Source organism: Grus americana, chromosome 2 (assembly GCF_028858705.1).
Source record: "Grus americana isolate bGruAme1 chromosome 2, bGruAme1.mat, whole genome shotgun sequence".
In the NCBI taxonomy this organism is placed as follows: domain Eukaryota; kingdom Metazoa; phylum Chordata; class Aves; order Gruiformes; family Gruidae; genus Grus; species Grus americana.
The window spans coordinates 9,181,274-9,193,963 of record NC_072853.1 but is presented as its reverse complement, the minus strand read 5'-3'; the positions used below and the strand labels follow the sequence as shown (position 1 = coordinate 9,193,963).

General features: G+C 40.0%; 1 protein-coding gene across 1 annotated transcript in view; it reads left to right on the top strand.

Annotated features, from left to right (window-relative positions):
• TG (thyroglobulin) overlaps positions 1–12,690 on the top strand; it is a 160,268-nt gene that overhangs the window by 34,794 nt on the left and 112,784 nt on the right. Inside the window, exons 20-23 of the mRNA XM_054815965.1 lie at positions 2–226; positions 5,788–5,937; positions 8,071–8,241; positions 11,830–11,949. Of these exons, the coding sequence (XP_054671940.1) occupies positions 2–226; positions 5,788–5,937; positions 8,071–8,241; positions 11,830–11,949 (666 nt within the window). The remainder of the gene's footprint in view (position 1; positions 227–5,787; positions 5,938–8,070; positions 8,242–11,829; positions 11,950–12,690) is intronic.

Genomic DNA, 12,690 nt, shown 5'->3' with positions numbered 1-12,690 from the left:
GAAAATGCAATTGTTGGAAAAAATCTGATTGGAGCATTTATAAAAGAGATCAAGGATGGTGGTTTTCTGCTGCATTTGGACTCCAAGCAATTCCTAGGAGATTCTTTTGTTGATTTTCCCTGGGATGAAGAGTTTGATCTGTCTCCGAGTGTGCAGCTGGGATGTAGCAGCGGATTTCGAACAACTTCATCCCTTGGGAAAGCAGTCCCAAATTCACAAGGATGTGGTATGCCTCAGTTTAGCTTTCCCTTCTTTGATGCTGTTAGGAATTGGTATCAAGCTAAAGTTAGAAAATCATCAGTGAACTTGTGTTTATGGTTAATATGTGAAAGGCGTGAAGCACCAACATGAATGACAGATCTGAGGAGAGATGGGAATTAGTGCTTTCCTTACTTTTCGGTGTTGTGTTGAACCAATGATTTGGAAATAGGCATCATGGCACTGCCATAGTGTAGAAGATTTTGCAAACATTTTGGGGGATTTTTTTAGATCTGTTTGGTATTAGAAGGTCTTTCTGTAATGTACATGATCCTTAATAAGAAGATTTCACAATGATAATGGATACAGAGCTTCAAATGATGATACATTAACCAGAATAGAAACCTAGACACAGAAAAGGCAAAAGTCCTGAAATTGTGAATTTCTGGGCCAAGTCCAGCCATCTCACATGGAAGCTTTCTTGGTGTTGGCCAACACCCAGACCTGATTACACTTCTGCCCTCTTTTCATCTTCTTTCCTTCTGTTTAGTCTGCTTCCCTGGAAGGACTGCCTTTCTGTCAACATCCTGCTTAGGGCTGCCAAACCTACCTTTTCAACGGGTCCCCATGGCTGCGCCTCGCGCTCCTGTGTGCCAGGTCACGCTGCCAAAGAGCCTTTGCCTGAACAGTCCCACTCTTGTTTCTATCAATATCAGCCCTCCTACAGCGCAACCCCCGTTGTTCTCCTTGGCCCACTTAGCCTCAGTGAGTCCATGTCTGTCTTATGTCAGTTTGGGATGTATTCACTAAATCTATCTTTTTTTTTTTTTTTTGGGGGGGGGGAAGGGGGGAAACAGAGGAGGGATGTACCACTTCAAAGTATAAGATCAACAGTAGTGAGTACTGGATAAGTTTTCCAAAATGGGGAATATTTTCAGATGGGAAAACTTCAACACTGTGGAGCTTAAGTTAGAAACCCTAAGAATGAATCAAAATACATGAAAACAGCTTAGCTCCCTGCTTGGTATGGTGTTACTCTTTAGGTTAGGAGAGATTTCTAATGCCTGGTGAAAGGCTTCAAAGTAATCAAGAGATGAATCAATTTTGAGCTGCTGCAGTTTCCAGCTTGGATCTTTAAGGGTAAGTTGACTGCAGTGTCAGTTCATCTCCATAGTCTGAAACACTTCAGATTTTGGTTATTTAAATACACCATGCAGAAAAAAGATTAATTCCTACTGAGCATCCGGACTCTGTAACAACTTGCAGTTACTTAACAAGATGTACTCATGGACTGATTAAATGTATCATTAGTTATTAAGTAGAGTCCATCACTTAAACCAGAAGAACTTACAAAGAATTGCATCTTTCTGCCAAATATTTCCTACCAGGGATAAAGGCCTTGAGGAAGCAGTGAATTAATTTGCTTTGTAAGTTAGTCCATACATATTTGAACCAGCTAGCTGTAGAAAAAGGCACTCAGCCAAACAGACTTATCATAGAGATATGGAGAGCAGATAGTGTCTGCTCCAGCTTTTTGCAGAGATTTTATATTCTAAGATGTCATGGCAGACACACTGCTGGACACTGGTTTATGTAGTAGGACTGTCTATTTTATTCTAAACAGGAGATTTAGGAATTCAATTTCTGATTCCTCTAAGATAGATATATATTTAGTTTTACTTTGCATTATGGGTATATTCTGGTCATTTATCCTTCTGGGTCTGTTCCTCTACTAGTAATAGGGATTAGTAATAAGTAGTTATCGCCTGTGATTACAGAAATCAAAGTTCTGTGAGGGTGATAGGGATTCTTTCTTCATTCTTTTCCCTTTCCTGTTCCACCTTGTTGTTGAAATACAAATTGTCTTTTCAGATCCTGATCTTACTGATTTGTTTTTATTTCACTGTGACATTTCCTATTGCTTCAGGAAGCATTAACAGCTCTTAGTAGCAGCAGCTTTCTGGTGTTCTTAATAAACCTAACATTTTTCACTGAGGAACATGCAGCTTGCGTGAACCTACCTCTTCATCTCTCATGTATTTTCCTTACAGTCATCTGTTTCTTTAGGTTTGCATCTATTGTAGCTTTGTTTCATGTTTTTCTGCCTGTAAAATGGGTAACTGTCATAGTTTAACCACAACCATTAACTAAGCACCACACAGCTGCTCGTTCACACACCCCACCCCACCAAGGGGATGGAGAGGAGAATGGAAAAAAACCTCATGGGTTGAGATAAAGACAATTTAATAGGATAACAAATGAAGAGTATAATAACAGTAACGATAATAAAGCAACAGATGCACAAATGCAATTGCTAACCACATGCAAAAGTAAAAAAAACCAACCTGATGCCCAGTCTGTTTCTGAGCAGCGATCCCACCTCCTGGCTAGCTCCCCAGTTATACCCGGAGCATGGTGTTCCATGGCAGGGAATATCCCTTGGGCCAGCCCGGGTCAGCTGTCCTGGCTCTGCTCTCCCAGCTCCTTGTGCACCTGGCAGGGTGTGAGAACCTGAAAAGTCCTTCACTTAGTGTAGACACTACAGCTACCCAGCAACAACTAAACCATCAGTGTGTTATCAACATTGTTCTCATGCTAAATCCAAAACACAGCACTATACCAGCTACTAGAAAGAGAATTAATTCTATCTCAGCTGAAACCAGGACAGTAACATTTATCATGTGTTACGTTTTCTTCTGTGACATTTTTTCTTTGTCTCAGTCTTATACTGAGTTACTTTACCCCACAGGTATTTATGAATATAATTCCTTAAGGGTCTGAGGTAACAGTTTTATTTTAGCTAAATTTTAAAGGGACAAAACCCACTTTCTTTGCTATGGTGAGAGTCAAAAAGAGAGTTGGAAACTGTCCAGAAGGTAGCTTTATGAACTCAACCCCTCTCCCCCCATTTATTTCAGGAGAAAGCCTGAAGACTGTTTGTGAGATATATGTTTTATTATATGTTTTTATATAAAGCAATTCTGTCAGAGTTGCTTTGAGCAGAGCGTAACCCAAATCAAATTGCTAGATTTATAGCTGAGCTGGCAGCTCCAAATGTCATTTGTAATAATCTGGATCAGGGATCTGATATCCCAAAGTTTTCTACTATCCCTGGAGGGAGGAAAGAGAAGTGCAAGCATTGAGTAATGATCAGTTGTTAGAAGTCTTTAAGCATGTTTAGTGTAGTGAGAGCTGGCCTTCAGTAAAAGGAGGCTCCTGTGAACCCCTGTGCAGAGCTGCGTTGTGTTTCCTCAGTGAGTTGTTCTTTAGCCTGGAAATTGCTACACAGCACGTTGTTCCCCTGGTACACAGAAGCCCGAGTCTGGTTAGAAGTGAGGCCAGGTTACAAATCTGATGTGCAGGAGGAAGGGATTCAATCTGAGTGTTTAAATTTAAATTTTATTTTATTATTTTATTTATTGTTTCCTATTCTAGGGATACAAATTTTGGGCCCAGTGCTGATGCTTAGCTCTGAGATTTTGGCTCAAGGCTGTTGTCTAGCTTCCTACATTGTTAAAACGTATGAATGTTAAAGCTTGAAAGAAGTACAATACGATGGTTTGTCTGACTTCTAGACTCAAACTTAACCTCTATGTGATTGTGTCGAGTGTAACCTATAGCTGAAATGACACGTGCCTTCAAGAGTTATAGAGTCTAGAAAACATATAACTGCACCAACATTTTTTGCTGTTCTTTGTGCCCTTTTTTAAATCTAACGTGTGAGGCAAAAGGCAATTTTATTTGCTTAAAACGTGGTTGGAGACACAGACGTTACTTCCGCATCGTGACTGTAACTACAAAAAAGGAAGATGCTTTGAAAAGCTTAATTTGTTCCTTTTTAAACTTTAATTGCTTAATTAGTCTCCCTCATCCTTTGCATTTTGTCTTCAATTTAGGCATGGATTACTCATTTCAATTTCTACTATTGTTCATTTGCCAAGGGTATGATCCTTTCTGCATGTGTTGGAAAATGTCTTTAAAATCTATCAGACACTCTTGTGTATTAAATAATATGCATGAAAAAGGAGAATTATGTCTGATCCAGGATTTTTTTTGTTCTGTAATTGATTTTAGATATGTGTTATACCTAGAGCAATTGCATTGATATGTACTTGGGAGGAAAATTTCAGTCTCAGAGTTGTGTCATCCTAGACTTTCCCATTGGGTCATTTAGAACAGATGAAGGAAGATATGATCATTTTTAGACTATATGTCTTTTTAGTCTATTCTAATTTAGATGCTCCTATAAGTTAAATTAATTTACATTCCAGTGTGTTGGCCAGAACAGCAATTCATCATGAGTTGTAGTGGGGATGGCCAATTTTCCATTACTGCTTCTCTCTCATAAAAGCTTAAACTGCTGTCAAGACATAGGGCAAAAACAGAAATGAAGATTTGCACATTGTCAAAGTCCCAAAATATACATTTGATAGTGTTTTGAAGGAACTCTACATCTGGAAAGCAGCTGTGAAATAACAAGTAAAGGTATTGTCCTGCAAATGTGTCTGCAAGTCTTCTGCTTTAATGTTCATTCAAATAATCTGGAAGGGAAAGACAGTATTTCATGACCTCCCAGAAGACAAAGAATTTTATTTGCAATATGCAACAGGTCAGCTGGAAATATTACTCCTTGTTTGTTCTGAAAATTATATATATACAGACTAAGAATATTTTTTTTTTTGGTTGGTATTTGGGTTGTCATATGCACAACTAGTGACTTTCAATCCAGCCATTTCTGTTTAGTTTGGAAGTGCTTACCAAAAATTTCATTACCAGGAATTCTGAATGAAAGGGTTACCATATGGTGGGTTTCTGGATGATGTTTTTGGAGTTCCTACTCCCAGGAGTCTTCCTGTTTCTGTCTGTAGTGTTTGTAGAAGTTACTCTGTTTGTAGCTTGCACTTCTTTGTTTTCTTTCACAACCTATCCACAAAGTGCATTATCTTATTACAAATGGATTTGACAAATGGAAATCAGGCCTGGACTTGGCATTTCCAAAGAGCTTGATGTGCACTAACTCAAGAACATTTTTAGTACAATCTGAGAAAAGATGATGATGGTCTATATTCCAGCCATTGGTGAGATTAATGAAGATTTAGGGAGTGTTTACTTGTATTATCCCACTTAGAAATATGTATATTGAGAGCTTGAAGCTTATGGCAAGCCTACCAGTGTGATATATATATTTATATGTATATGTACATGTATATATGTATACATACATAAATATACAAGGGTACGTAGTGATAGGACAAAGGGAAATGGCCTTAAGCCGAAGGAGGGTAGATTTAAATTAGATATTAGGAAGAAATTCTTCTCTATGAGGATGATGAGGCACTGGAACAGGTTGCCCAGAGAGGTTGTGGATGCCCCATCCCTGGAAGTGTTTAAGACCAGGTTGGATGGGGCTTTGGGCAACCTGGTCCAGTGGAGGGTGTCCCTGCCCATGGCAGGGGGGTTGGAACTAGATGATCTTTAAGGTGCCTTCCAACCCAAACCATTCTATGATTCTGTACCTACACATATGTATGCTAATTCCTGAACTGGTTGGATTCCATAAGACTAATAAGGTGGTTGTTCTCTTTGCAGTTGTTTGTCCTCCAGGCAGTCATTTCCAGAATGAGGAATGCATTCCCTGCCCTTTTGGCTACTATCAGCATCAGACAGGACGCTCCTCTTGTATCAAGTGTCCTGTGGGCAAAACTACCAACTCCTATGGGGCATTCAGCGCCGATCACTGTAAGTTGAACTCATTTCTTCCCTTACCCTTTGTATTCTAGCTTCAAACGATGAATGGATTTTTTTTTTTCCATCTCTAAGTTTAAAAAAGAAAAAAAAAAAGATCCTCCCTCTGGGTTTTTTTGGGTGGGTATGATCTCGTCTGCATACATTCAAAGACATTTTACAAAGACAGACAATGCTGTCTGGTGTTTTCACAAAAAATGTGTGAGAAACAAGTGCTCAGTCTCATCCAGGATGTTGTGGTTCCCTGAGACGTGTTCATTGACCTCAGGAATGATATCTGGGTACTCAGCATCAGTGAGAAACATTTTACATACTTCACTTATTGTCACTTTCATGAATACTAAAGTAGGCTTGTCTTTGTGCAGCGCTTTCCCCTGCAAATGCAAATACTTCTCAAAAAACAGTTATCGGTATGTTCCCTAAAGTTGGTGTATTCAGTTTAAATGACTTATTTTTGCATGCAGTTCCATAAAGAAAATCACTTAAGTACAAATTCAGCTTTGTCTGCAGCATTAGCTCATGGATAAAAATAAAAGTGAGTAGTAAGAATGGGGTTCTTGGGAGTATTGGTGGGTATAGCAACTGCTTTGTTCTGTTTCAACCTGTTTAATCTCTTAGGTGGGATATAAAAAAAACACCACAGGTTTATTGTAATGCACCCTGACATCAATTATCTTTTGGCTAAAGTTGTCATTCTTCATTTCCATATGTGTTCCTGGTGTAGGTATTGGACTCCTGTGCTTAAAAGGAACAGTCCTTAGGGTTTTTTTTTTTACTGCACTTGCAGTTTTCTTTATCTCAAGTGCCTGCAACTAAACTTACTCTCTACCTGGTTTCCACCTTGTCCGAGTGTCAGCCCTTTACAAAGGGCCATGTTGTACACATTTATCTCCCTTTCCCTTTCTCTTTCCCTTTCCCTTTCCTGCTGTCTCCTTATAAAGTCTGATGAGCTTGCTGAATTAACTGCCAGATAAAAAAAGGAAAGTGTGGACTCACAAACACAGCGCAGGAAAGCGGGAGGGCTGAAGTGTTCTCTATGCTGCTTACCTTGTTTCGCTCCCAGAGGCATGACAAGCATTTCGTAAACTACTTTAGCTCCTGGCTGGGTGCATTGAATTCAAACAATGCTGATGTTGCTACATCTTGATATGTCAGACTAAACTCTGGTGGTTTCTTCGCACATAGATAAGCCTTGTTTGCTTCAGTAGCATCTCAGGAGGAGGACATCAAGGTGGTTAACCTGTCAGGCTTAGTCCACCTGGGATTCTCTGCTGCTGCCTTTGATGGCGGTCAAATTTCCAGGTTTCTTTCTCTGTGGAGCCCAGATACCTGGTTTCTAAGGATTTTTAAATCAGTAAAATTGTTAAGTAGTTGGGTAAAATGCTGGTAATTAAAATCAAATCTCTTCGTTCTTTAAGAATAGAGTGCAAGGACCTTTTCTTGCCTACTGAAAGGAAGAATTTAAAATAAGAGGGGGGAGGGCAACAAATAACAAATTGATGTGACGGCTCTTGTGCCGTGGTTCATGACATTTCATGGAACCATTGCAGCAGGCACTGAACAAACCCATAGGAAAATACAGTTCCTCCTCTGTACTTCTTTGCTTTACAGTACTTGGCATAAGTGGGATCTGATTTGTGGCAGAGAATCCTAAAAATGTTTGGAATATGAATTGCAGTAACAACAAAGCAGTGAGACTACCATGTTTTAGAGCATGAAACACAATGCAAATTACAGATTACTTTTCAGTGAAGTCTCTGCTGTACTTAGAGCACTTTTGTCCTACAGCATTGAAACATTGTCCTACTGCATTGACAGGACCAGAGGCAATGGGCACACACCGAAACACAGGAGGTTCCCTCTGAATATCAGGGAACACTTTTTTACTGTGAGGGTGGCTGAGCACTGGCACAGGTTGCCCAGGGAGATTGTGGAGTCTCCAACCTTGGAGATGTTCAAAAGCCATCTGGGTGTGGTCCTGGGCAACTGGCTCGAGGTGGCCCTGCTTGACCAGGGGTGTTGGACAAAATGACTTCCAAAGGTCCCTTCTAACCAGAATCATTCTGTGAAACCCAATGACAGCATTATCAAAGCACCTTCTTTTCTTTTCTTGTTTAATTGTAATAGGTATCACGTACTGTCAAAGCGATGAGCAGGGTCTGCAGTGTGATGAAGATGGCCAGTATAGACCTTCCCAGCAAGACCCTGACAGTAATAAATCCTTCTGTGTCGATAGCTTTGGAGCAGCACTGGACTGGACTGAAACAGATGATCTCCTTACAGACTACCAGTGCCTAGGTAAGTGTCAGAAGATTTTAGATATGTTTTGACCCCACATAAGTGAAAAGTCTTTCTGAAGAGACTCATCACAGCTTATGGGGATTCACTTTCCCATAGTTGTGGCCTCTGCCTTAAGCCACATTCCTCCTTAATTTTTTTACTACTTTGGAGAAGTCATTTCCTGTAAGGGAAGAGAGAGAAGCAGGTTTCTTGCACTCTCAGATGGCTGACAACTTTTGATGTATGTTGATCTCCTGCTCTCTGCTTGGAAACCTGAAAGAATAACGAGAGGGCTAATGGGAAAGAAGCAGAATGATGAATTTCTTTATAAAATTATCACTCATCGGTGTGTTCATGTGAAATAGACTGTGTTTGGCAATGACCTCACAGCTGTGGCATAACGTCACCCTCTGGGCTCCAGCTGTATGGTATCTGACTTGGTAAACATATCCCTGCAAGCTGGGGGAACTTATTTCTGCTTAAACACAGTTGTGAAATGCCAGTTCTCAAGGATGAATAGTTTGAAAAAAAAGTCATCCATCAAACAGTCTTCAAACTGCCTGCAGTAAGGTCTAATTATGCTTCTCAGCCCCAAAGCTTTTGCCTTGCCCCAAAATAATTTTCCATAAGTTTTTATTATTCATCATATGATTGGTATCGAATTTAATGGAACATTCAGTTTAGAAACTGATGTCATGGTGTGCTCTGAATTAAGCAATACCTTATGACAAGTGTGATCAGTGGAAGGAGTGTGAAGTGAAAGCCCTTGGTTGTGAAGAGGTTGCAAAACTATCTTCAGTTAAAATAGCTGGGTTTTTTCCTCTGAGCATATTCAGAGACTGACTGAGTTATGAACACGAGGTGTTAGCCTCTGTTGCTCTCAGTCGTGGGGTAACTGGGGTGTTTCTCTGGGCAGAGACCTCACAGCAGCTTAATTCTCCTGTGACTGACTTACCTTGAGCCCTCCTGCAAAAGTATTACTGACACTGTCCAGGACGGAGCGGTTGTAGATATCTGTATGTATTTTTGTGGATCATGCTAGAAGAGTTCACTATAAATAAATATTTATAAGTGTTGACAATTTAGGGTTTAAAAAACCAACAAAAAGGAACGCCCAAGAAGTCTGGCTGTTCTTCTGGGGGTTTTTTGGTGGGTTGTTTTTTTTGTTTTGTTTTTGGTGGGTTTTTGTTTGTTTGTTGTTTTTTGGGGTTTTTTTAAATAATTTAATTTTTTTTCTTTTAAATATCAATCTGCATTTCCAGAAAGCATTATATAAAAGTAAAACTGATTATCTCTATTTTTACTTTTCCTCCTACCCCTTCTACTTCCCTTAACTGAGTTCAGCATGCAGCAAGACAGCAGGGTCTGAAGACTGATCTTGCTTTGACATGAGGCTTGCGATTGGGCAAGGTCAATAAATAATCCAAATGTTCTTCGGTTTTTGAGTCTTCAGTGGGAGGAAGAATTTCCTTGTATGAATGCATAATAATAAGCTGTAACAATCCATGCTCGTTCTTATTGTTCTCTCTCTTGTTATATTTTAAGCCACGCTTAACGTTTATTGCAGTAAAAGGGATGGGAGCTAGAGCTTTACTCTCTAGTAAGATGAGATGAAGGAGAATTTCTGCTACGCACTGAGCCTGTAAAACGCTTTAATAGTTATATTTCTGTTGAGAAGAGGGCAATGTGAAAATGTGAACTAGCAAGTTCATGAAAATGTGAGCTGGTACAATATTTTTCATTGTACTTTTTTCTTTGACAGAGTCGCTTTGCGAATGCAATTTTTTCCCTTTCTTTATATTAAAAAACAAAATTCAAGAATTAAACCCCCAATTTTTCTATTAGTTTTGCAATGTTTTCAGTTTAATGTTTCATTACATTTTCTATCTCTTCTATATTTTCTCCCATGTTATTGCAGAGAAAATGGAGGGGTGGGATGAAGCCAGGATTAGAAAAAAAAAAAAAAAACAAACCAACAACCAAACAAAAAACACACACAGAAGTAAAGAAAAATATTTTAAAATGTCATTTTTTATTTTGAATTTTGCATTAGAAATGAGGACAGCAAACAACATAAAAATGCTGCTTCTTTTTAGTTTTATGAAAATACCTGAATTCTGTTTTTAACCAGCCATCACTGCAAATTGCAGATGTAGAAGGAATTCAGTTTAGTGCAGAATTAAATTAATACTTATATTTTGGTGTCCTGTGTTTCTAGGAAGGGAAAAAACTTCCACCTCTGTTTACACATTATTCATCCCTCTCCCCAGCCTAGCTGGAATGCAAGGATTTGTGTGTGTGTGTGTGTGTTAAGTGTTTGGCTAGCCGTCATATTTTTTCTGAGCAGAAATGATGGTTTTATCAAAAGCACCTGCTGACTCAGCCCTGACAACAGTGGACATTTGCTTCTGATTTGGTCCCGACTGTTTTGCTGTAAGAGTACAAATGACTGTTTTAAGAACTTATCCCTGACTTTTATTTTGTGGTTTATCCAGACGTTTCAGGGAGAGGGGCCTGGGACCCTCCTGCTGGACTCTGTGCCCGTGTGTGCAGGGGAGAGAAAAGCTCTTCCAGGAGCTGAGGTCAGACCAGGGCTCCTGCTTTGCATTTGTAGGTCTAGGCCATGCATTGACTGCAACGTGCCAGAGTTTTGCGTTCATTTGGGGCATGTAGAGGACAAGTCTGGTCAACACAGGGGTGATGCTAAGTCACCATGTTCTTCTCCTTAATATACTGTGCTCACTGAAAGATATTAGTATATCAACTGGTGGACACACTGTACAAAACCCCTTTGTAATACAGATAGTAGCAACCTGAGCAGGGTAGTGGTGGTGCCACTCTGTGTCCCTTCACTCGACTATAATCTTCTTCAGGGTGCACCCAGCGACAAACCTTCTGGAGCTTAATTTGGATTCCTCATCCCATTGAGGGACCTTTGGGTTTAACATCTCTAGACCCCATGAGCTTTTCCCAGTTTGTGAACAGTGCTACTCGTCACACTTCCTTACACTCAGGTGAAGTGGGTCCAATTCAGAGGAAGTAGATAAAAAGTTTTGGTAAGTAACGTGACAGTCTGGAGTTAAAGGTTGAATGAAGGAGTCAAGGAGCCTGCGGGACATGTCTTGGATAGATTCCTGAGCCTCAAGTCGGTGGAGATCAGTGGTGGTGTGCTCCTATGCACAAGAAATAGGTCTCCTAGATTTCCTTTTTAGCCAAGTTCTGTTGGAGCTGGCTCTTGTTTCAGTGGCTGTTTTGCAGAAAGTCGGTTCCCCCGTTGACTCAATAGTTGGTTCTGCGCCATGAACAAGTAATGGGAGATGGCCAGTCTGCTGCAGGAAGAGAAGTCTTACTTGAACATAAACTCTCAGCCCACTTCCGTCTGTTTTTAAAAGATCTTGTGATACTTTTTTTGTTTTTGCAGAATAGAAATTATATCCTCGGTCCAGCTGTCTCCTGCATTGTCTGTGGGGTGATGGTACATCATTTAATGAGCAAACCTTGTTCCCTACAGAACTCGTGAATTTTTATTTTCTAAAGTCTCTGTCTCTCTGCAGCATGGAAACTGATAATAGTACCTGGTTGGTTTGTTTTTTGTTTTTTTTTTAGTGCTTAGAAAATTTGAGAGAGTTCCTGCCTCCAGACTGATTTATGAGTCAGAAGCTCAAATTCTTCAGTCTCAGTCATTTGGGGGAGACCTGCAAAGTCCAGCTTTTCAGTGCATTTCAGGTGAGGAAAATTCTCAGAAAATCTGTGGAGACAACACTAACCATAATGGAAAAAAGTAATCTTTTTATATGATGAGCTTACAATTAAGTTCCTAGATGAACTATGTGCTTTGCAGTTCAGCACCAATTCACTGCAAGATATTTACAACTTTTGGTGACCTTGGTTCAGGGAAGAGATTGGTCTTTCTTTCAGAAGGAAGTCTTCTGACTTTACATACCACTTCAGACAAGTCATCTGACTTTAAAGCCAGTTGGTATACTTTGCAATATGGATGAAAGCTGAGGTTCAGACCAGGAAACATTCATCAGACTTTTCAGATGTGCAGACAGAAGAAGGATTAGGTGTTTAGGACATGTGAAAACCAAGCTTTCACCTCTTCCCATATTACCTAATTGGCACATAAAAGAGGAATAATCATCCTTGCTTACGTCAGAAGGATATTATAAGGAGTGCAGAGATACCCACACAGTGTATGTACTCTATTACATCTGGATACATCATGTTTGCTGGTTTATACTGATTCAGTGTCATGTAAAACCAAGGGGAATGACTGCACTGCTTTCAGGGTGCTTTGAATCAGTCTCACCTTCTCTCTCCTAACGCTCAGACTTGTGAAGAGAGGCAGAGGGGTTACCTTCGAAATAAAACCACCCTGTTTGTAGGGCAGACATCACAGAAGTCTGACAAAGTCAGTGGCTTTGTGTGACACATAGTGTGGACTAGCTGGAGCAGTCATCTCTC